Raw genomic sequence first — 24652 nt, forward strand, 5'->3', positions numbered from 1 at the left:
AAAGTGAGAGAGGGAACAATAAACAAGAGGGCTTCCTAAGTCTCAGTAACTTGCAAACCCAAAGAGACAAAGAGCAATGCAAAGTACTGTATTGAAATATCAGCATTTGCTGAAAAAAAAAAAAAAAGTCACATAAATACTCTTGGCTTTTTGGGCACAAATGCAGCCAGCAGGGTCTGACCATTGTTGAAGCCCAGGGCCAGAGCAAGCAGTTTTGGGGAGGCTCAGCAGATGCTCTCAGATAGTCCCACCAGTCCTTGGTGTCTGCAAAGGCATCACAGCCTGGCCAGAAGGAAGGTATAATGAAAATTAGGTAGAATGAATACCACTCAGAATGACTTTTTGTACTTTTCAGCTTTGAAACAGAAGATGGGCTACAGAACCTGTTCGGACACACATGAAGAGAGGCTCTTTCAGAAACACCAACTGGCCTGTGCTGGAAGACTGGAGAGCTTTTAATTTATGAACTGCATTCCTCTTCCAGGTGCCCATGAAAACCGTAACACCAAAACAATAAAGATACTTGCTAATTTTTTTGTATTTGATGAAAAGGCTGGAGCTTCTCAGAAGAAGAGAAACATCTGTTTTTGCAAAGCCCAGCTATTGCTTCTGTTACCATTGGCAAGCCAGCAAATAGCTGCCTGCTCAAACCAAACTGCAGCACATCACATACGAGCACTTGTACCCTTATACATTTAATATTCTCAAACCAACCCTGATCTCTGAATTTGTACTTTGAAGCAGTAGGCAACTTAGAAAGATTTTGCTGAAAATATATATTCAACATCATTTGTTGACAATTCCAAACATCAAATAGCCTCCTGTACCTGTTTGGTTATTTAAACAAAGCTTGTTCAGTTTGCCTGCCAAGCTAAATGTTTCTGAAGTCACCATTCAGACAACCACTAAGTAACATAAACTGTGAAGACAGGTCTTCAGAAGCCCCAGACCAAACCCTGCAGCACATCTACAGAGCCCACTGAATGAATAGAGCTCGGCTTTATGTGGGATTACCAAAGTGCAGTTATCCCTGAATTCTTCTGTGACTTACCACTCTTGCTCTGCAATAAGTGTGCTTTGCTCCTCTTTAGCCAAAACCAACACTGCAATACCTTAAAGACTGCTCAGGAGCAATTGCGTACTCTTTCCAAAACCAGACTACTGTTCATGGACTTGTTCAGGAACAGCTGCTCCTCCATACCCGTTTCTGAATAACACATGAGTACAGAAATCCTGGGAAATCTGTGTCATCAAAAATGTCAAGCTATGGGCTACTGAGATATGTTAGTCACCTACATGCAGTTCATTGGGTACCAAATATGAACAGTGGAGGTTATCTAACTGTCCTGGATGAACTGTATGAAAAGCTGGTAGGAAATCAGAAGAATGGTTGCTACAAAACCTCAAAAGATCAAAGAGCAGAGTCTCTGCTGGCAGAGCCACCATGGGTTTCCCAAGGAGTTTCTGTGCAGCTCTTCCTGTGGTACCACCTTCCAGCTTGGATACAAACAAATCACTGCCAATTTTCATGGCCAATCACTCTGCGTACATGTAATCCTTCAGGAACATGGCTTTTCACACACCAAATGGCATTCTCACATGGAAATAAGCAATTTATTTTGCATAGAAAGTTAGTCTTTGTGTAGGAAAGTTCTCATGCAAACAAGTGCATGAAGATTAGTGTGTTTTCTAAATTTAATTCTAAAAGTACATTGCACAAAGTAAAAAATAAAAGTAAATTGCACAGAGAATAGCAAGAAGACATACTAAGCAGCTAAGTTCATTCATTCATTTTAAGATAATAATTCCTTTTCCTACTCTTGCCTCTCTGAAGATCTTTCTTAATTCAGCAAAGTTAGCTACATACCCACTCGCCTTCAAAACATCCTACAAAGGTTTGTGAATGTGTAATAAATGCACAAGACATGCCTCCTGTATGTTGCATTAATAAGGGCAAGGTTTGCATTTCAATCAAAGGAATGATAATTACGTACTTAAGGAAACTTCTTAATGGGCAGGCAGCACTGGAAAAGAATGTATTCATGCATCTGTGCAATTTGGTCCCTCTCCATGAAAATCCACTGAGGCTTAATAGCTGCATGAGAAGGATGTGGGATGCCTTTTCTCCTGTCCACTTGTCCTGGCTCATGCACCTCTAAAAGGTCCTACCATCGCAGCTCTACAGTTTTGCTGGTAATTTCACCAACCAGCTTTACCAAGCCTCGCCTCCAAACTCCCACACAGCAGAAGTATCCAGCTTGCACCTGCAACTTGTACACTAACATGGAAGAAAGCTTGAGAGCTACCAGTACACCCACAGCTGTTTTCCACAAATCTGAAGAATGCAATCAGCCTAATTGTTTCTTTGAAGATAGACCATCCTTTTCCTGTGGCCTAATTTAGACTCAACATTAAAAGCATATAAAGCTAAAAATGGAAAATCACTCATAATTGAACTTGTAAACTATAGAACTTACTCTTCATGAAGTAATCTCCAATTTTACCTTTTTTTTTTATTTCCTCATCAAATGGTTTCCTACTTTAAATGGGAAACACTATAGCAATGACATACTCCGTCATGAACTCCATCATTTTTGACCGGTTGCAAGTTGGATACAACTGAGGTGAAAAAAGACAGCTTCAGATCTGACCAAAGTGTACCAAGGTCAAGTGAGAGTCTGCTGGAACTGGGATCACACCCGCAAGGACCGCAGACCACCTGAGAGAAAAGCAGTGCATGACAGAAGAGCACAGAGGCAATAGCAGGAGGCCAATAAACACTGGCCATTTGCTGAAAATGACCAGCTGCTGGGTGCTATGATAAGCCACTAAAACAATGCTGTTTACTGCCAGTGAATAAGCAGTTTCAGAGCACGCTTAGTAGAGGGGATGTTGAACTAGCCACACGCACAATTTTGAAACGTGAGACATCTTCAATTTAGCAGGAGAAATTCAAGTCGTGACACACTCAACCTGTCTGCCTCGGACCTCAGGACCCAGGTTGCACCCAGCTGATGATACGACCTCCACACAAAGACCAGCATGCAAGGAGCTAGTAAAATGCCCCCAAACAAGAAGTCTTAATGGGTCCTCAAAAAACCCAGGAACTGCGCTATCCATTCTTCAGCACCATCTACTGGTACCGTACCTAGCATCAAACTATTTATTTGCCTGCAGGTCATGGCCAGCTGTCACCTGCCCATAACTCCAAGAAAACCATGGACTCCACCAGGTCCAGGGTCCCTCTGTTACTAACAGCTTTTGCCACATGGTGAATACACTCCAGTGACACTTCTGGGACTTACCAATCTCCTTCCCGTGCTGAGATGCCTAGAGCTTAGACTTGAACCAGCTCATATGACACCGGGGGCCTGGACTAAGGCTGTTCCAGCTCAAGAAATGGGGTGATATATGCCCATGACCAGGGCATTCCTGACCATACCTGCAATATTGGCTTATAAATACCCTTGGATCTGCTGACCACAGAATGTGATCTGACAGGTGCTATCATTCTTTCTCTTCACACCTCTGTTACCTTTTGGGCTTCAGTCACATCTAAGTGGCATCATCACACTCGAGTGACTTGGGACGATGACGCTCCACTCTTTCAAGAGTGGCTTCAGGAGGACGAGAGACAAAATGTGAGGCATGGCAGCATCCCCAAGGATGGAAGGCATGCTAACCACATGCAAACACACTAGCTTTGCATGGGGAAAGTGCAGACCACCCCAGCTGAGCCTCCCCAAAATGGAAAGGTGTTTGTGTCTCACCACGCAAGCTCTGGGCAGTGCTCAAAAAAACCAGCCTCCAGCAAATACTGGAAACATGGGTCACAGCTGGTTAGCTGCTTCTGGAAAGCAAAGCAGTTGAAGGAAATGTTCTCATTAATAGAAGGAGGTTTTCTGGGGCCACGTGGACAGTTCTGGAGACCGGAGTCACTACAATGCACAGGCTCTCATCTCTGCTTCAGTGTCCTCATGCCCTGTTGTTTCACTGCTTTAGCTGAATGTTGGGAAAGTGTTGACAGGGATTTCAAAGGGAAGTTTTGAGTCTAAACACATTGTTGAATCCAGGCCCTTGGTGGTTGTTTTGTTGCACAAGAAAAAGGAGGGAAAACATGAAATAAAACACCCACTGCACGCACTTTCCCAGGGCACAGGCACAATCACCCAAAGGGCTGAAGCCCGGCAGCTCCCGCACCCTGCCCACCCACCCACCAACTGGCTTGCACCATCCCTCCGCCAGCCTTCAAATTTCATGCTGCAATATTGCTCAGCACCATCTGATTTGTTTACATGGCGACTGTGCGGGTGCTGATCTCCACTCTCCTAGAGCAAATGCCCTGCCGCATCTGGTCCTCCCACTGCCAGCCCAGCACCCACCTGGAAATAATGACCATTTCTCAGGGATGCTGCTGGGCTACTTAGTAGAGCATAGCCTGAAGAGAAGATGAAAATTACAAAAAACATTTCAACTGGGATTTTTCAGCCTGATTTGTGAAGACACAGCTTATGTAAAGACCAAAAAAACCCCAAAACACATCTTTCTTATCTTACTGCCTAAGAAAGCACCTTTGAAGATTCAGAACAAACAAAATGTACCCAAACAGAGGTTAAAAGTAGACCCAAAGACAGATGATAACTACTGACATTCCACTTCATTGCTGATTTTCAGGTCTGAATACGGTATTTAAATATACAATACATAATGTAGGTAGAAGTGAATTTCACCCTCTGATACCTGTGTTTTTTTCCTGTTTGGCTCAGTCATTTAAAGGAACAACTTTCCCCTTGAACTCTAATCATTTTTGAATGAATTATTAAAAAGCCTGGCTTTACAAGCAGATTTTCTTTTATATACAACAGCGCACAAATAAAAGAGGAAACTGATTAAACAGGGAACATGACAGTATTCACTTGACAGCATACTTTGTATAAACCAAATTGGGCATGTGTGGTGCACGTGTGCACATCTGCGGGCGACGAGAGGTGGTTTCTTTCTTCAGTCCTCCTTCTCATTCAGAATGACCGTGTGCTGTTCTGGCACTTTTCATTTTAACGTATCCAGCTAATTATGCTTTTTTTAAAAAAAAAGTTTGTAGTGCCGCTTTGAAGAGATAAAATATTTTAGTTTGCATTTATATTTAGTTCTATAAATTTATTTTGAAGTAACAGAGCTTAAGTTGCATTCCTGAATGGCTTGCATTTCATCTTCAAAAAATCCTAGTAACTCTGGAATATATACCTTATTCCTTCTTGTTGCAAACAGATTCTAGATTATATTCATAATGAAACCCAAGGGATTCTGCCAGCTTTCTTTTGAAAAGTCATGGCAATAAGATGTCTATGTTCTGCAACCTCATGCACTTATTCAAGACCGATAAAAGACTTCTTTTGAAGTAAATTATAAGCATGCAGTACCTTGAAGTGATTAAAAAGGAGTCAAATAGTTAAATATGCCTATTTTTTTTGTGTGAAAGCAACCACATTTCTAATAGGAAGGATGTACTGTGAATAGGAACAGTTTTCCCTTATCTCCACACATTAAAGCAAAGCTGCTCTCGGCTCGGGTGGCACATGGGACCGACCACAGTTTTCGTGTCCAGCCACTGCATACACCGAGGCTGCTGCCGAGGACAGGGGAGCCAGAGCCACTCGCCCCTCTGTACCCCTCATCGAGGTATTTCTCACCTATGTTACCTTTGCACCGAAGACTTCGCCTTCAAAGAACAATTTAATCCATAACATAGCAGGCAGAGTTCCCTTAGCTCTATGTTTCCTCTGCAACACATTTTTTTCAGATCCATTCTGTCCATTTCTGCAGAGGGCATACATGTTCAATAACTTACACATTTGTCTATATTAGATATTATTAGCTTCCCATATGAATCTCATTGGAAAAAAAAAAAAAAAAGATTAATGAGGAACATGAGCATACTACCCAGCTTGCTTTCAGAAAACTACAAATCCATGCAAGAACATGACGACAAGATGATTTTGAATGAAAATAACACCAGTATAATCCAAGCCTAGGAAATGACTGCTCTGATATTACAGTCTCAAAACATTAAGGCTGATTTTTTGGGTACAAATCAGACTGTGGCTCTCAGTCTACAGGACTACCCAGAATAATGACAGTTATCTCTGTAAAACTCTCATTCATTCAGAGGACCAGCAAAAGCCTACTCATCACCTAATGCCAGCTGAGGCTTACTGGGAGAATCACCGTGATGGTGGTGTCTTGCCCTGACCTTCATCACTGGGGTAAGTTCTGCCCACAGTGAGTAACCAGAGGGGACACGCTGCCAAGTAATACACCTGATACGGAGCAGCCAGATCATGTACGCGATTACTGGCTAACAGCACAGAGTAGACAGCATGTATCCTCTCCAGTGTGCGATGCTGCAACCTCGAGTGATGCTGACGTCCAAGGACTGTTTGCCAAGATAGTGACTGCTGCACTGGGCCCCGGGGTCATACATCAAATGTTCACATGCACTGACAGATGTTTATGTTGGTCATCCTGATTTAACTCCCATTACATCATTTACCAAGCTACTGATGTTATCATAAACGATTAAACAAGCCGGCAAAGGAGACTGGAATACAAATTTGATTTCCTCATGGTATGAGTGCACTACACACCAGGCTACACCTTGCTCTTAAATCAAATTGAACAACTGTACAGATTCTTTAATTCATTTATGTATGGAAAAAGAGCCTTTTTTTTTTTCCTTTATTTTCCTGTGCCCCCAGGCACACCCCACCCCACCCCACCCCCCCAGCCCCTGAAGACTGATTTTATTCATGATTTGACTATTGCAGGATGAATGAAAGATTAAAAGGTAACGGGGAGGTCAGACTTTGACCTGCAGATTATTGGTATAAAACTAAAAACATTTTCGCACTTAAATTAAGGAGCCATTCAGGCTGGGATTCATTTCAGCTACCTTAATCCCTGAACATCTATTGCATTATTAGTGCTTTCAGTCACTTCTGATTTGTGTCTGGACTATAAAATACTGAAAATAACTGGAAGTTTTGAGGGAGCAAAATTAATAAGCAGAGGAAGTCCTCAGTCTAGTGCCTACATAATGTGCTTGCTGCCTGCCACTGAAATACAGTCTTCTTATCAAATACAAGGGGTTAAATTTAAACTCCATGACTGCCTCCCTGCTTGCTTCGTTGTCATCAAGTGTGGGGAGGGAATAGGAAACACTTCACACATCTTGTTTTCCGCTTCTAATATATTTTTGAGTTTTCTAGTGCAGGCTTTGCTTGGATGTGTAATCACTGTGGAATGGCTACTATACCCTAGCTACGCTGCATAATACTTTCCCTTCCTCCTTCTGTAGGATTCCTCATGAAAATAGGCACTTTGTGTTTCTGGCCCTAAGGACAGAACATAATGTACTGTCTCTAGGAAAAAATAAAAATAAAAATAAAGTCATTAAAACATTTTCCACTACTTAAAAAAAACCCAACACATGAAGTACTACTGTATTTCTTTAACATACATGACCTCATAGATAGATGTGTGCATCCACACACACACACAAATGCATTTAATTTTCAATTTAGCTATTTATAGAGCTCTATAATTTTTCCTGGCTCAAGTTTTAGTAAGCCTTCCCTGATGGGGTTCAGTTCACACGGTTTCGCAGCACTTCATTTTGCTTTGAGTTCACATCCATGGAACATCCCCTCCCCATCCCCGCCTCCTCCTAGAATCCCATTTAATGTTTTACCCATTAAATTGGCCGGTTGCTTTACTGAACTCATCACAAAAAACAGTGGATTTTTTCTCTCCCTAGGAACTATGTGTGCTTTAACAGTTTTTCTTGCAATCTCCTAGTGGCAAATCTCAGGGATGCAGTTGCATCCATCTACAACCACCCTTCTTTGGCTGATGTAACATTCAACACACACCTAGAGAGTCTTGGCAGAGTCTCACATAAAGGTCTTCCAGCCATGCTGTTGCTCCCTTAAATAGGAGCAATGCAGGTTTTGGGGACATTTTGGAGTCACGGAGCCTTCCAGCCAAGCCAGCAGCAGTTCTGGAAGATGGGCATTCACACGATGCCATCTGCTTGCTCCACTTCCAGTGAGATGAGCAGCAAGACTGAAGTGCTCAGAGACCTCAAGGCAGGAAAGACTTTTCTCACCCTGGAATCAGTCTACTCTTTGGTCCCCTCATATTTCAGCAAACTGCCTTGTCCCAGGGTGAAGGATGCCCCCAGCTGATCTAGGACAGTTGGGTCTGGTGGTAATTGTCTTCCCATCCCCTTTCCAGCTCTCCAGGCTGGGAGGCGAGGCTGAACTTCACCGCAACCCAGCAAGCTCCTGTTGAGCGAGTGCCCACTGAGAGCTAAATGCCTGCCTGTGTAACTTCCAGCAAAGCTCTGCTTTCTTCTAGTAAGAAATCACCCCCCGCCATGTCAAGGTATGGTGCTGGAGCACACAGGCATACAAGAACAACAAGAGAGAAACAACTAATTGCCCTCTCTCCGCACTTTACAGAGCTCAGCTTACTTGGGCCAGAGGCATACAGCCTGCATAAAAGACAGAGAGGTAGAGCTCAGAAAGTAAAAAGCCATTAAAGTGAAAACCCATGAGGCAGATAACAGCTTGCTGCCAGACTTTTCAAAATTTAAGTGTTGATTGTTCAGAATTTATGTCTAGATTTTTCTTAAGAATGCAATTTCCTGGCACATGGTACAAGTTGCTCTAGACCTGCATGTCAGCACAGCAGGCATCCTGTTGCAAAGGTTATTATGGAACTATTGAATGTTTTCATGCCAAATTTGTCCAAATTAAACCGAGGGGAATGGAAATACTTTCCCTGGATAGGTGGTGGTTGCATTAGGTGGGTTTGTTTATAAGGAGAATAAAAGTTACGGCTAAATATAAAAGCAGATATATCATAATATTGTCTGAGAACTTGAATAACATGTCATTCAGCCTGCGTGCTGTGGAAAGAACACGAAGGTCAAGTCTAAAATAAGATCAGTGACTGTTTGACAATAGAAACATGTAGGAGGCAGAACAGGAGAATTTTCCACATTTTTTTAAATGACATTTTTCTTTCAAAAAATATTCTTGCCTACCTTGCAATGGGTCTGATGTAAAACCCTGTTGAACTTTGTGCAAAACATACTGCTGAATTCGGCACCTTTTTTGATTAACCCCCCAGCAAAGTTGCACCAGTCATTTGTGCCAACTGTTTACTTTTTGCATTATGCTCAGTTGGGAAAATGAAAGAAGGTTGCTCTGTTGCATTTTTGGTTGTAGAGAGTTTCACTTTCTGCTTCAGCCCTCTCATCCTGCTTCCCTGGAAGTCAGAGACTTCAGCGAGGCTACTGCTGCCTCTTAAAGGTAAGCACCTCTGGGTTTGCAGCACTGGGGAGTTAGCAGAGCCCCTGGCAAGGTCAAAAAGAGTGGGGGAAAAAAAAAGAAAAAAAGACCCAAACCACTATGTGAAGTACTTTGTAACTTTTTCATTTTGTTCATCCACCAAAACCTAGTGTGAAGATATGATGTCAGGGACTTGCCATTTCTAAAAGTGCAACCAAGGCAGGGATTTCAGCCCCTGCCCTGAGCAGGGATAATCTCCCCTCGGCAAGTCTTGTAGGAGAAACCAGGAACTCGCAACCCCATTCTTGACCGAGACATCCAACATACTCTACTTCTACTTCAGTCAGTGATGTTGGAGGCACATTTCTCTTTCCTCCCCTATATTCACTTCTAAATATGTTTGCAGCAGCTTCCGTGTAAAAGGTATTACAGAAGGAGCCTTGCAAATGCCCTAATCCCCCTCCCCAACAGCTCCACTGACAAAATCCCATGACTTTAAAGCAAAGGCAGAGACAGAAACTAGCCCAAGGCCAAGGTCTGAAGGCAGCTGCCTTACCCTTCGCCCTCAGCTGTGGCAGACAGTCCATGCAGTTCATAGAGCTAATGTTAAAACACTCAATGCCAGCACGTCACTCTGAAGGAGGACTCTCAGGATTCCCAGGAGGAAGAGTCTGAGGCAGAGAAGGGAGACAGAGCATCCTCTCCACAGCTCCCCCAGCACGTCCCTGTCCTCTGGAGACTCTGCAGCAAAGGTCAGGGTGGATGAGGGCTGCCAGTGGCCCTGTGGCAAGCCCAGCCCCACAGCAACCCTTTTACTACCAAGCCATCCCCATATTTCAAGTAGGAGCTCATGTCAAAACGAGCCGTGCAGTGCTTTGTTGTTTCTCAAGCCGAAAGATGCCTCTCTAGAGCAGCAGGGAAGGGAGGGAGCAAGGTCTCTGTCCACGGGAGGACTTGTCTCCTCTGAGGGACCTCTGAGGAGGCTGCAGGAGAGGTAGAGCAAGGAGCCGGTGCCTTGTAGTGCACCAGCCTTGCTGGGGAGGTCAGGAGAGCCCGCAAGCACAGCCCAGCCAAAGCCTGCTGTGGGGCGGGGGGGCTGCAGAGACCAGTCCTGTTCGGGTCCGTGCTTCACAGCCGCCTTCCGCCTGACCTCCAAATCCTGGGGCAGACACCGCCAAAATTAGTATCATGCTGAGGGCTGGCACGCGATGGCTTTGACCCTAATGATCCCACTGGGAACACAGTATTGTTCTGGCCCTATTAACAATAATTTGCATGTTGTCTAATTGGCCCTGGGAGGAAAAAAATTAAAATAAAAAGGGTGGCAGGCCCTGAAGGAGGAGAAGAGGAAATGGGAGTGCTGCCATTTTCTTCTGAGAACTGGCAAAATAAGAAGGCTGACTTTCTTACGGAGCCAGAGGTAAAACTAGTCATTGCAAAATTATTTAATATCTAACTTAATCATCCAGCCTTCATTGCTTCAAGGCAGGGTTTTGAGAACCTGGGACATTTAGCTATACCAAAGAGCTCTTGTCAAACCAACCTGGTAGGGACCTCGATCACTGGGAACATATTGTAGCGGGACGCCGAGTCGCTCCCAAGGCACTGGTGACAGTGACCTTTCACGATGAGGAGTTGCTCTCAGCCAAAGGATCTGAACTACAGAGACAAGGGACATCTGCACACAGCATTTCTCCATCATACTTGGGGCCTCACATATAAAAAGCAGTCAGTAATGCCAAGCTGCCACAGTTCCAGTCTTTTTTTTTTTTTTCATTGAGAGGAGTTTCTTTAGGGATCAAAGTGTCCTCAGAACCAAACAAGCTGGCTGTCCATCCCTTCCAAGAGAACAGGTAGTTTATTCCAGCTGTCAGCAACTGCAAACCAAACAGCTCCTCTCCCGCTGTCAGTTTTAGCTCTAGGCCAGTTATTAAAATTAAACAGTTTTCGTTTGTGAGAATGATGTATTTGTGTCTGCAGGGGGGGAGAGAAGGAAGCAGAGAGGGGAAAAAAAGATAAGTTTTTTAAAACAAACCCTAAGCCCATTTACACAATCTAACAGCGTGCCAGTGCTGCCTCTTCCTTCAGCCCATTAAACTGCCACCGAAGTCCCAGGCTGCAGGATGTACTACCATGCCCCAAGCATCCTTCTTGATGGGTTGGGAAAAACAAAACAAAATAATAAAAAAAGGGCAAAAATATCCTACTGCTTGCAAAATGAATACACTATTCTCTTGTGAAACAATCAGCTTTAACAGATACGAAAAAAGGTATGAAGAGATGCCTTGACAAGTTTCCCCACCACTTGTGACACCCAGGTGGGACAGCAGAGTGGGGACTTCCCCCTCTCATGGTCCTAAAGCACCAAGAAGGCTCATCCACTTGCCCCTGCGGCTGAGGCATGGCCTTACTGGCCGAAGCTGAACAGGACCAACTTCTAGAAAGCCAAAGTGGTCCTGGTGGGACACTACCACCCCTGGCTCACGCAGGCACTGTCAGAAGGACGTCTGTAGCATCCCAGGCCAGGCTGCCCTTACAGTGAGGATGCCTAGGGAAGCTGAGGAGCAAAACCCAAGGCAGCCTCACTCTCGTGTTCCACCGCTGCACAGAGGTGCCCAAACATCCACTATAACCAAGGCTTTGTACAACGCTTTATAGATCCTTTTTTGGGTCTGCCCACATGCTCACCGCTATACAAGGCCAGATACTGCTGGTTTTAGTGTCCGTACTGGAAAAAAATAGCTATTGACTCCAACTGAGCAAGGACTTCACATATTCAGTCCAGAGCCAAACACGCGAATTTTCTACTGCAGGAATTTTTTGCAGACAGACGTGAGCTACTGCAGAAGCCTGAACAGACTCCAGGCTGGCTCATTTACTTGCAGCCTTGATTGCCACCTGACATTTCCAGTGACCGGTTTTATTTCCTCCCTCACCGGTGCGCCCCGCTGCCGCACTCCAGCCCTGCAAGGGGGAAAGCCTTGCCCCTCACCCAGGCTTCAGGGCAGCACTGCCATCCATTGCAGATCTAGGCAACGGAGAGAGAAACAGGTCAAGCTGGAACCTGAAAATAACAAGGGCATTAGGCCTCCTTCTCAGTTATATCTGGGACCTTTTGCATCCAGCAGCAGACTGGGGATTAGATATTTAGACAGTGTGATTTACTGTGATTTGCCAGATGACTTCAGGAGAGGGGCTTTGGATATGCCTAACTTTAAAATTTGCAGACACTTGGAGCACAATGCAGGATTTGCTTCTGTTATGAATGAGGGAGTTTTTAGTTCAGTTTTTCTTTTGTCATTTTTTACTTGAGCTGTGCGTACATTTTTGAGAAGTTCAACAGATTTTACTAATCTACCACACTGATCATCTTATTCTGCTAATAGAAATGCCAATACTACTGTATTTGAATTTGTCTTTGAATTTCTTTTACTTCTTTTTCTCTAGAAAAAAAGTTTAGAAATAGGGTTCTCTACTACATTTCATAATATACAAGCTGAACATGTGATGAATATTCTTAAGAAAGGAGGTTCTTCCTTTAGAGACAAAGCTGGCAGTAGTTATTTCATTGCAAAGACATGCTACAGGACTGTCCAGTACCACATGGGAGGCATTTCAGTGGCCTCCCATCCAAGGTCCTATCCTGACTTGCCAGTGACTCACACAAGTCTCTCCAGAGCACACAACAGGAATTTTGTCTCCTAAGCCACAGTTCAGCAAGATATTTAAAAGTAACTTCAACCTCATGGTCAAGTTTACCAAGTTACCAAGTTAACCTCATTACTACCTTTTTTTTTTTAAACTTTTTAAAATTACTTTTTCTGCCTGTATCTGAATGTTTAACGAAGCTAGTAAATGGAAGCAAAAGAATATGTGTGCATGAAGACACTTCGCACAGGTGCATGTAATACACCTGAAGTCCCACAGACAGCTTTTACATATGTGGGAATGGAAAAGGAAGGACAATTTCCTTCTTGAAACACCCAATGAACTGTGCTGATACATAAAGGAAAACATTAACGCTGTCACTTGCCATTTCTCACACTGCTCACCGTTTTCCTAAATAAAAAATAGAAATCAACACCTGAAACCGATCTGTTCAATCTGTTTCCATCACAAGCACTGCTAAACACATCCAAACAGTGGAGCTGAAGAAGTTTGAGATTACTTTCCATTTAACTTTTTCTTTCTTCCACCTCCTCTCCCCGTTCAAATCTCACCCCCAGGTAGTTTCACAATCTGACTCACTTTGGTCTTTCCCAGGCTGGTGAGCTCCAGTAATGACAACATGCAATGCTACAGATTTGAAATTTATTCTAAGCCCCAAATTAACCACGATGGACATTTTGTTCAACATTGTACCTTGTATAACTTCTTTTTTTTTAAATGAAAAACATCAGCCCAACTCATGATAACATGGTGGGCAACAATACATTTCCCAAACCTGGTGTGCTGTATAGTGGTTTCATAGCTGGGTTAACTGAAAAGAGAGATATTAATGATTTGCCCCATGGCCTATTGTGTACTCAGTACCAGAGCCAAGAAGAGGAAGTTTTGAGTCTCAGTTGCTTTCTCGAACAACCACACGACAGCCTCTTTCAACCAACATGTGGGAAAAATGGAGCCTTTTCTTTTTTAATTGTACCCGGCCCGTGTACATAATTACTCACTGAAGTACCCTGAAACACACTGAGTTGCCTTTTCAGTCAACAAACTGGAATCATCCTTTTTATGCTTCAATACAATAAAATAGCAACAAAATGATGTATGCACTGAAGAAGGCTAGCGATTTCTTTTAACTAACTCTACATGTGGCGATTCATAACATATCTTCAGTCAGTACAGGAGTAAATTTAGTGATGTGGGTGCTCTAAGCAACACAACAAGCGCATTTACAATCACCTTTACAAGACACATGCAGCAATGAGAAGTTTTCCCCAGATGGATGAGACTTGCCAGTGCATCCATCCCAGTATGCCCAGTCATTCACCAGCACCAGGTGCTCTGGGGAAAAAGCAATGTAACAGATAATTTTGAAATAGCATTCCCTGCAGAACCATCTACCCTCAGCACCTGGTGATCTCATTTCAGCAGCTGATGTTAAATTTACCCTAAGGTAAAGTCATACCACTGCCCTTTCAACATAAGTACAGATGTTTTCCGTACCCTTATAAATACCTAAACCTTTCCTGAATGCAACTGGGTACTTCCACTCACAGCTCTCCCATGAAAACAGCTCCCAAAGGTTACTCATGCGTTGCAGAAAAGGCTGTTTTTCTCTGTTAGTTGAAAACTTGTGGCTTTTTCATTTGATCTTGTTTTTCTTGCCGCATATACAAAGTAAACATAACTACAATTGTCCAATTAAGTGCCTCTTCCTGTTCCTATTGAAGTCAATGGCAACACTTTCTAAAATCAGATTTGTTTTCTTACTCATTAGGTGTCAAATCCAGAAACCCACAAGGAACTTTCCAGTGAGAGGGATTTAGTAGTCTATCGATACACAATAATTATGACAGAAAACTAACTTTAGGATAAAATAACAGAAAATAAATTCCAGACCTAGATGCATTTGGAAAAGTTATCCAGTTTCATAGCCTTACAGCAGCCAAAAAAAAAAACGAAACAGGCAGGATGGGGGGGGGGGGGGGGGGGGGGGAAGAAAAAAGCCATCAGATTGTTAATGAGACTGAAAGCCAGAGTAAAATAAAAATCCCTCAAATCTGTCATCAACATCCGTGTTTGCCAAGAAGGCCTGGATGTTATCCTGCTAGGGAAGAGGAGATTTATGGCACTGCACACCTTCATCCATCCTATTATTATATATGAAATGGAAAATAAAACAGGCCGGTACTGCCCTCAGAAATAATCAGCATTTTGCTGCCACCGAGTAACAAGTGTTATTATTACTAAATCAGCAGGAGAGCAGCCACGAGGTGTTCGTAAATAAATTATTAAAAAAAAAAAAAAGACAAACCAAACAGGGCTGGGCTTCACCCTCTCAAGGCCACGAAGGAAAATAAAGCAGGCAAGGGCGGGAGGTGGGCAGGGCCGGACCTGGCACATACCGCGGCCCGCGGCACCGGGACTGTGTCTGGCACCCAGTGCCCGGTGCCAGCAGCTGTGGTGGAGAGGGATGGTTGGAAAGGCCTCCAGAATGCTGGGGACTGCCAGCCCTTCGTGAAGGGAAAAGGCAAAACAGGCAAAGAGCAAGACACCTGCCAAACACCAGCGTGTACGTGAGGGGAGCAGGGAGTGTGCCCAGCAGCACGCCCCTGCCCAGCCACAGCCTTCACCTAATCCTGACCATCAAAATAACGGCCAAAGAATAAAAACTCACTTTGCCACAGGAGAGTTGTTATTTAATCAGACCCATCAGGCTGTTTTTCAGCTACGGCTACTCAGCTGCCAAGGCTGCTGACCCAGCTGGGGGCTGCCCAGACCCCAGGCCAGGAGCGTTGCCCGCTGCCCCATTGGCAGCCACGGGCTAGCGCGGTGAGGAGGCTGTGGAGCGAGGGGGGACACGGGGACACAGCGGGACTGCTGGCGGCTCACGTTAGGAGAGCAGAGCCGCAGTGTAGAGCCACCACTTCAGCCAGTCCCACCCTGACCCCCGGGCCTGGCATCCCTTGGTGGCGATGGTGGAGCACAAGACTGGCTCACTGGTGCGCCAGGCACAAACCATCACACGAGACCAAAACCACAGCAGAGGTTTCGGAGTGACACCCAAGCACTGCTCCTGTTTCTACATCCACCTCCCTTCACCATCCCAGGCACAACCCACTGAGAGATGACACCCTCATCAAGGATACCTGTATAGGGCACAAAGGCCTCATGTTTGCTGGCAATGCAGCACAACGTTCCCCTGCTGCCTTAGGAAGCCCAGGCCCTGGTATCTGGCTGCTGAGAAAATGCTTCTGCTCCACATGCAATTTCACACATCACTGCATAGGTCTTGTGATTCTCCTGCTAGAGCCATGCTTTGCCATCGGACAAACGCTTGTGCCTCAGCAGAAAATTCAACTGGATTTTCTTCGTGGATTATCAACTCCAAATTTCAAGCTACATACTTGGGAAACTAAGCTACTTACTGCCCAGCAGAGCTAACACAGCAGCTCCAGAGAGGCCTGTCTTAACGCAGGCACAGAACTAACTTCTTTCTCAATATTGAAAGTAAAGTAAAACTTTTTAATAGGATTGCTGCTTGAACTTTACAGTTCTTTGCAAGATCAAGGCAAATGACATCATCTCCATAACCAAGACCCCTGGTTCTGAAATTTTAAAGGTCATGGTCAATACATACTTCTTTTTTTTTTTTTTTAAAGAAGGGAGAAAAAAAAAGATGAGACTTCTGAGAAAATACGCAATCTAATGTTGTTGCAAGTTACGGAGAAAGCTATTACAAATGAAAGGGACTAGAGAACCACAATCATTTTCTCTTTCTGCCCTAGATCTTCTCCTCCTTGCTTTGGCACCGATCCTCAGCAGAATAAATTTCTTGCTCTTCAGCAACAGCAAAAAGAAAAATATTTTGATAATATTTTGAGAATTCGATTATAAACCCACAAAGCCACAAAAACTGGCAAAGGACCTAGAAGGTGTAACACTTGAAACTGCCAATTCATTTATTTAACTGAGTGGATTTCAGATAGTTTCCTTTTACCAGTCAAACAGTGACTTGGGGTTAGCCCCACTGGGGATTGAGTCGTTACAAGGCCGCATGCTGCTGGTAAAAAAACTCAAAGCGCCTTTGCTCCAGCGTGGGGCATCCGGCTCCAAGCGAGGCACCATCCCACGCCAGACGGGTGAGCGGCTTTTGCTTAGGACATTCAAAAGAAGCAACGTACTGCACAGGCACGTACCTGACCAAGCTGCTGGGAGAGCAGCTCCAGAACCTGAAAGGGATGAGAGTTTGGTGGGTGCCCCAGACACGAGCACGGGAAGGCCCCTGCGTCACACCGATATCCACGGTGCTTTCCCAGCACCGTCCCGGAGGCGGGGGCAGCTGCCATCCCTCACCTTCGTGAGAGGGTTACGGACCATCACAGGGCACAGCGACTATCCACATCTCCTCTCCAAAGCATGCCACTGAGTGAAGAGAATTAATGATTTACTATGCAAAAAAAAAAAAAAAAAAAAAAAGAAAAGAGGAAACTCAGTGATTAGGGCAGACAACCCAAGAGAAGGGAAACCTGGGGTCTAGCTGCTGGTCCAAGAAGCATTTACTCATCTGGCTGCAGCCAGCCACCTGAGAAAACAATTCAGACAGCAGGAATCAGACACCCCAGTTTTTCTTTTCCACCAAATGAAATCTCACCCCTGCAGAAGGAGGGAGAGCCCTGTTGCCAAAGGGGAGGACACATCGGCAAAACCAGCAGCCATCTAGCAGGTGAAGCCTCCTGAGATGTCGGAGACACGGATGTATACCCGCCATGAGGCTGGAGGAGGTCTCATAGGCAAACGTCCCTTAACCAAAGCCTGCCAGGAAAAGTGGGGGCTTCTCCCTGGCTGTATTTACACATGAGGATGGCATGTGAGGGGCAGCAGCCAGGCCAGAGGATGCCTGCCAGCTTTGGGACACGGAGGTTACTGGGAACTGCGTCCCCCAGAGCATGCCAAGCAGCTCCCCTCTCTCAAGGCAGGAGCAGCTCCTGACTGGCTTGGGTAAGGAACAGTGAGAAGCCAGGGACTTCTGCCACCATTCGGGCTAAGCAGGCATTCAGATGATGCAAGCACTTATGGGCCACCTAAGGTCCACTTCAGACACCTAAACCCTTCCCCATATCTGGCCTTAACTCTTGAACAGAATAAAGAACTGTAATAAAAGAACAGAACTGAATGAAAACAGATGACCTTTACATCTCTGGTTCAAATGTAAACATTTGTCATTTAAAATTATGCTTTCTTGGCTCAATTTTCAACACAATGCTGCTTCTCTCACCTGGGCTTCTTTACATTCTTTACAGCAAAAATGTAGCTCTCTACACATACATGATGGTGCCTGTGTCTCCTTCTATAGCTCTCATGCTCTTGCTTTTTCCTGAACGGCTCGGGGAGGAAGCCATATGTTGGACTAGAAGGGCCCCGAGCTTAGCATGGCTCCCACACGTGTTAGGTTGTGTGCCCAAAGAGGGAACCCATCACCGCAAGACAAACACAGTTATCTCCCTCACATCGGCTGCATCACTTCAATGTTCCCTACGGCAAAGTCAAAAGTCACCAAGTGCAACAGCCCGCTGCCAAGGCAGTCCCTCTGCAGCTCAACCACCAGGCTCTAAAAAACAAAATGAAGCCATTAAGTTGTCAATCAGAAATGTACATTATACCAAGTACCACGAAATTGCAGAGATGAGCTGGTTCTCCTCTTATTTCTTTTGTAACACAATTAAGATGTTATCAGGCCAAAGTACAATATTGCGGCATCCCAGCCTACGTGAAAATCTTTGAAAGCTGCATTTATTTGCCACCAGAACCACAAGCTAATAATACAGCCTCCGTGCAGGCAGTCCCTGTCTGTTGTTTTTCTCTAAATTTTGAACAAACCCATGATGCTGTGTGTTGTAAGGTTATTAACAATCCCCAGGTACCATTAACAGCAGTGGCTAGTGCCTAAAACTTACATTCCACCAGCTATATCCCCTTCCAATCTGCCCCTTGATATGCTGTTTTCCTTCTTCATTTTCCTTGCAATATAAAGAATTCACATCCTGAAAATAACGTTGCCAACTTACAGAACCGATTCAAACCAAACAAATAAATGAGAAAGACACATCAACCAAACGTCAGCCCTGAGTGTGAGATGCAGGTCTACACAACAGACTCAAAGCACACGCTGTCCAATTTACTCGCTGCATATGCCTGTGACTAACTCTGATGCTCTCTTCTCTACTGCTACGCAGCCTGTAATAAACTTCTCTCTCCACAACATACCAGGGAGCCAAAACATAAAGGAAGAGAAGGCTACAACAGCCAGCACTCCTGCTTGTTGCAGCAACCTGAATGACCAGATATCGCAAGCAGCCGTGCTGAGGTCCTACAAAGTGTCACCACCTACAAGGTGATAAGCTACTTTGGAAGACCCATTTATGATGCCTTAATAAAGTTCATACATAGGATATGGTCCAAGTGCCAAGCCAAAGATGGAGTGCATATATTAAAGCATCCTTTCCCACTGACAGATCCTGAAAGCTAGAAAAAGAAAAAAAGAAAATTCCACTGCCTCGTGCCATCCTTGATTTCTTCCATCTGAAGACAGAATCCTAAAAGCTGTTTTTGCAACTTCATGTTAGTCTTTTGTTCTTTGTAATCAGCTAGAAGGGTTTGCCTGTGTTTAATAATCCCATGGCTCAAAGGTACCAGCCATTTACCACACAGACAAGCAAAAGCCATCTTGGGGTTATATTTTGCCCATATTCTTCCATGTGTACATTACAAATAACACACGGCAGTAAATGGCATCACATGCATCCAGACTCTGGAGCCTTTGTTTATAGGAAATCTCAATAAACAACTAAATGGCTATCAATATGAAGCATCTTTTCCTTTTCAAGGCAGTCAGTGTTTATAGTCCAAGTTTCTTGTATTGCTAACGGTCAAGAAACAGCTCCAGCACTCGCTTCATCTGGCCAATCACACCTGGTAACACCTGTCTTTTCACATTCTCGGTTTTATTCATTCTTTATGTTTCTCTTTACACAATACCCCCGCAGGACAATATATCTCCAGCATGCTTACGGATTCGATCCAAAGCTCACTGGAGTCAACAGAATGACTTCACTGGCTCTGGAGCGAACCGAGGGCCCCAGCTCCGCAAATGGGCTTCCAGCCTGAGGAGGGACTTACGCACAAGTTAGGCATCCCAGCCCAGAACTGCAATCGCAAAATCCCTAACCCTTTAGCTGCTTGCCTTTTAACCATCCAGGGTCTCCAAAAGCCTGAAATGTTTGCAGATTTTTTTCCCCCCCAGTTATCTGTTCCATAAAAAAAAACCCCAACGCCAACAAACCCTCTGCAGTTACCCATGAAACAGGGCATCAGGGGATAGGTCCCAGCCACTAGGAGCTGGAGTCATTTTATGTGTGTATGTGTATATACGTGTATATCTATATGTCTGTGTGTGTCTGTGTATGTCTCTATATGTATGCATATTTGTATACACATATGTATGTATGTATATAAATACACAGACACACGCACGCACACACATTTTTTTTTTGCTCCCCCTTCTGGCCCCAAGAATCTCGAATGTTTTTTCTCCTTGGTGGAAGCAGGGGAGAGTAGGAGAACAATCCTGCCTCCAACACGACTTGTAGCCAGGGATCTGCCGCACTCCTCTGGGAGGTGTGCAATGTGGACTGCTGAGAAAAGGGCCCCAAAGTCTGGCTCCCTCCGTTACGGCAGCGCATAGATGTGCTCTGGATCCCCAGACGTGCATGCCTTTTAGTCAGGTGGGTTCAGCAGCAGAAAGGCAGCATCTTAATTTTTGAAAAGAGATGGTCAATGCGGGTGGCACATTACGTAGCCTAACACTGACTTAGCAAGAGACCCAGTGCTAAAAATTTGATGTGGCTATGCTTCACAAACACCAGGCTTGCAAAGCATATAAACTGGGAAACATATACTGTATTTTACATGCCTTTACACACACCTCTTAAAGGTGAGCTGTGTAATTGAGTCAGCTCTCTGTATTTCACAGGGGACCGGACCTGAAATTGCCAGCATCCTAAGTAGCTGACCTCCATTCCTAGGTGACTTAGGCCAGCTCTCGGCCCATACGTAAAGTTTCTTCTTCAGTATAACTTTTGCCTTTTCTTCCTCCAACACATTAATATCGTATGCTTTACACATACAGCAGGTTTGGTTTGCCAGAGAGTGGCCAGGACCACATTCTGTTACAGCGTATCAATTCATACAGGAAAAAAAAGGAAAGAAATACCCTTCCAATTTCAATGCAGTTACTTATTTTGGAAAAATAGAGAGAGAGAGAAAGGAAAGGCTTTTGGTTGACTACCAGTGTAAAAGCTGTCCATTTTCCACTAGTGGAGGTCCTCCCTTTCTGGATGATGCCGAAGCCAGCCCTGCCCAGAGGTGATCTCTACCCTAGAAACACAGTCACCCATCGGGTCACAACGAATACTCCTTTTCCAGAACAATCCCATGGACATGGCTCCCAGCACCTTTGTTTCATCTTGAGACAAAGACAGATTTCTCACACTAGACATACCCTATACCATAAAGCCCCACTCCAGTTGCCAGCACCGACAGCCACCTGGCCTGCCTGTTGCACTGGAGCCCCGTGTTCATCATATGCCTGCCCTGCGTGTCACCCCTAACGGGCAGGAATGCCTGCACACACATACACACACACGGTCCCTGCTGCTCCCAGCAGCAGGACCGGCGCCTCTGCAGCCCGTTCTCACCCCGCTGCCAGGCCCTGCCTTGGCCAGGGCTGGTGCTGCCAGCAGGTGAGGGTGCACAGGGGCAGGGGAGCGGAGATGGCTGATGAAGACGGTGCCTCGCTCATCCTTCTCACTCCTGAGCTGTAGGCTGCTCCCCCATCCCAAACCGCTCCGCCATAACCCCGCAACGGGGGGAAACTCAACAGCTGGCAAAAGGCTGATGCTGCTTCGGCACACGCCAGTGCGGACACCCTCCAAGCAAAGCTTTTGCTCACCCCAACGCAAGTGCGACGCCCCAGGTACTGCCCACCCCGGAGCCCCACTGGCTGTGCACCAGAGCCAGGAGAGGGAACGAGCAATCGGGGGACGTACCCAGCCTCCGTTGTCCTGGATCCAGTTGTGCAGGTGCCGGTTCAGGTACTCGGTCATCCAGGCAGCGATGCTGTCTACGAGGGGAGACATCTCCCTGTTGACACTCTCCACGCACATCACGCCGCCGAACTCGAAGAAGGCCACAATCCTGCCCCAGTTAACCCCATCTCGGAAGAGCTCCTCCACCACCGCCACGAAGCGGCCCCTGGCCGTGAAGGGCGTCAGGTGCAACTGGCCAGACATTTGGGCAAAGTCCCTCTGGTAGCGGCGGGAGAACTCGTCCCCCGCCTGGCGCAGGGCGAGGTGGACAACCTGGGGTGCGGGGCGCAGCCCCTCAGCCGGGGGCACGTGGCTAGCAGCAGCCGAGCCGGGGGGCTCGGGGTGCGGAGACACCAGCCCAGTGTGATCAGAGGAAGTCCCAGCAGCAGCAGCAACCGCAGCAGCAGCAGCAGGAGGAGAGAGACCTGGAGGCAGGGGTGCCCTGTCCTCGCCGGCAGCCCAGTCGTATCCCCGCTGCGAGAGTTTATAGTGGATGTACTTCAGCACTATCTCCCGGTTATCGTAGCCTCTTCTCCCCGGATGAGCCATAATTCCCAAGAGGAAGCAGCAAGCGGAAGGGAGAGAGGAAGAAGAGGAGCAGGATGAACCCAAAAAAGTAAAGCAGCCAGTAATAATAAAATTAATAACACCAAAAATTATAATCCAGTTACTGTATCGGGCACGGTTTCATTCATGGTGGTGTGGGGGAGTTCTCAGGGTCTCGGAGGTACTTTTGTCTTCTCAGTGTTTCCTCCTCGGTTTGAGATGCACGGTATAAATAGGGATTAAAATGTTGTAAATACTTTACTTCCAGATGCACATTTATTACTTATTATAAATTTACTTTAGGACCATTTCCTCCTCGGTGTTGAAATACCTCTTAAAAAATATTATACCGATTCAAAATCAGGTGCATTTTCCCCTAGGTGCTGAACTACCACGGACACGAAGGAGCGGACGAACACACACTGTAAAAACTGCAATTCAATACGATTTGCTAAACAGCCTTGGATGAACGTTAATCCAACGCACTTTAAGCTAGAAACCTCAACACTGCTTTTTTTTTTTTTTTTTTAAGTTACACAAACTAAATTTCCTCTGTAAAGTACTTACTTGGACTATAAATATGTTCCTCTGTCAAGTTTCCTCTAAAAAAAAAAATAGCAACAACAAAACCCAAACATCACAAGTCTTCAGAAACGTTTAAGTTCTGGCCGCTTTGATGCTTCAAGTCACCAAGGGGATGGGAAAGGGACGAAAAAAAAAAATCTCTACGATTTCAAATGTTTTTTCCCAGACTCCTGTTTAACAGACATCTCCAAAGATGTGTCAAAGCTCAGAAAATCCCGCCTCGCAGCCCGGGAAGACGAACAACCCCAAAGAGACGGAAAATCCTGGAGACCAGATGAACCACATTTGAATCCAAGCTCTCGCAGAAGTGCTCCGTTTTTCCCTCCAGTGCAACGTACAGACATACGCATTTACGTAGTTTCATTCAGACACCGATCGCAGGAGCCCGGTGCTTCCACACACACGCACGCACACACCAAAAAAAAAAAAAAAAAAAAAAAAAAAAAAGCAAAATATTGTATGTATTTAGGAAATTAATTCTTTTTCACAAGAAAGAGCGTGAAAAAAAGGATCAAAAATAAAAATAAAAATAAAGAAGGAAAATTGCTTTTGACTGTGGCTCCGGGGAGAAATGCCATTTCCCGAGCAGCTTTGTATCAGAGGAGGAAGAGCCCCTGGCGCTGCCGAGGAGGGGCGCGGACGGGGCGTGTGTGCGGTGTGACTGGTGCCGATGGGGACCGCGGCCGCGGCGCCGCTGCCCGCCCGCCCGCCCGCCCGCCCGCGCAGCCCCGCGCACCCCGCCGGCTCCGGGCGGCTCCTCCGGGCGCTCCGCGCTGCTGCTGCCGGCGGCGGCGGCTCCGGGCGGCGGCTCCGAGCGGCGGCGGCGGGCGCGGGCGGGGAGCTCTCCCGGCGGCGGCGGCGGCGGCGGAGGGGGGGAGCGGAGCGGCGGGGGCGGGGAGAGGCGGGGAGGAGCGGAGCCCGAGGGGGAGGCTCCGGCCCCGCGCGGCGCAGCCGGGCGCGGTGGTTTCCTAGAGCTCCGCCTCACGCTTCATTCAAGAAAAGGGGGAAATAGGGAGGGGGGTGCTGAGGAAAAACGGCGGCGGGGGGAGGCAGGCAGCCCCGCGCAGCCCGGGCCCGCCCTCCATCGCGGCGCGGGCCTGGGGCCGGCGGCGGGGCGACGGCGGCGGGGCGGAGCGGCGCGGAGCCGGGCGCGGGGGCGCGGCGCTCGGGCCGCGGGTGGTGCTGGCGGGGCCGCCCGGCCGCCCGCCCCCCGCCGCCCCCGCGCCCGCCCCCGCCCGGGCCGAGGAAGCGGCGGCGGGGCCGGGCTGGCAGCGCGGCGGCGGCGGCCGGTCACCGCGGGGGCGCCCCGCGCGGGAGGGCTGAGGCCGCTGCAGCTGCGCGGGTTTATTTAAAAAACTA

General features: G+C 46.4%; 1 protein-coding gene across 1 annotated transcript in view; it reads right to left on the reverse strand.

Annotated features, from left to right (window-relative positions):
• Window positions 1–24373, reverse strand: part of BCL2 (BCL2 apoptosis regulator) — a 96801-nt gene extending 72428 nt beyond the window's left edge. Inside the window, exon 1 of the mRNA XM_005233990.4 lies at window positions 22124–24373. Coding sequence (XP_005234047.2) covers window positions 22124–22711 — 588 coding nt within the window. The 5' untranslated portion in view covers window positions 22712–24373. The remainder of the gene's footprint in view (window positions 1–22123) is intronic.
• Between the last annotated feature and the right edge of the window lie 279 nt (window positions 24374–24652).

The sequence above is a fragment of the Falco peregrinus genome, chromosome 3 (genome assembly GCF_023634155.1).
Source record: "Falco peregrinus isolate bFalPer1 chromosome 3, bFalPer1.pri, whole genome shotgun sequence".
NCBI lineage: Eukaryota > Metazoa > Chordata > Aves > Falconiformes > Falconidae > Falco > Falco peregrinus.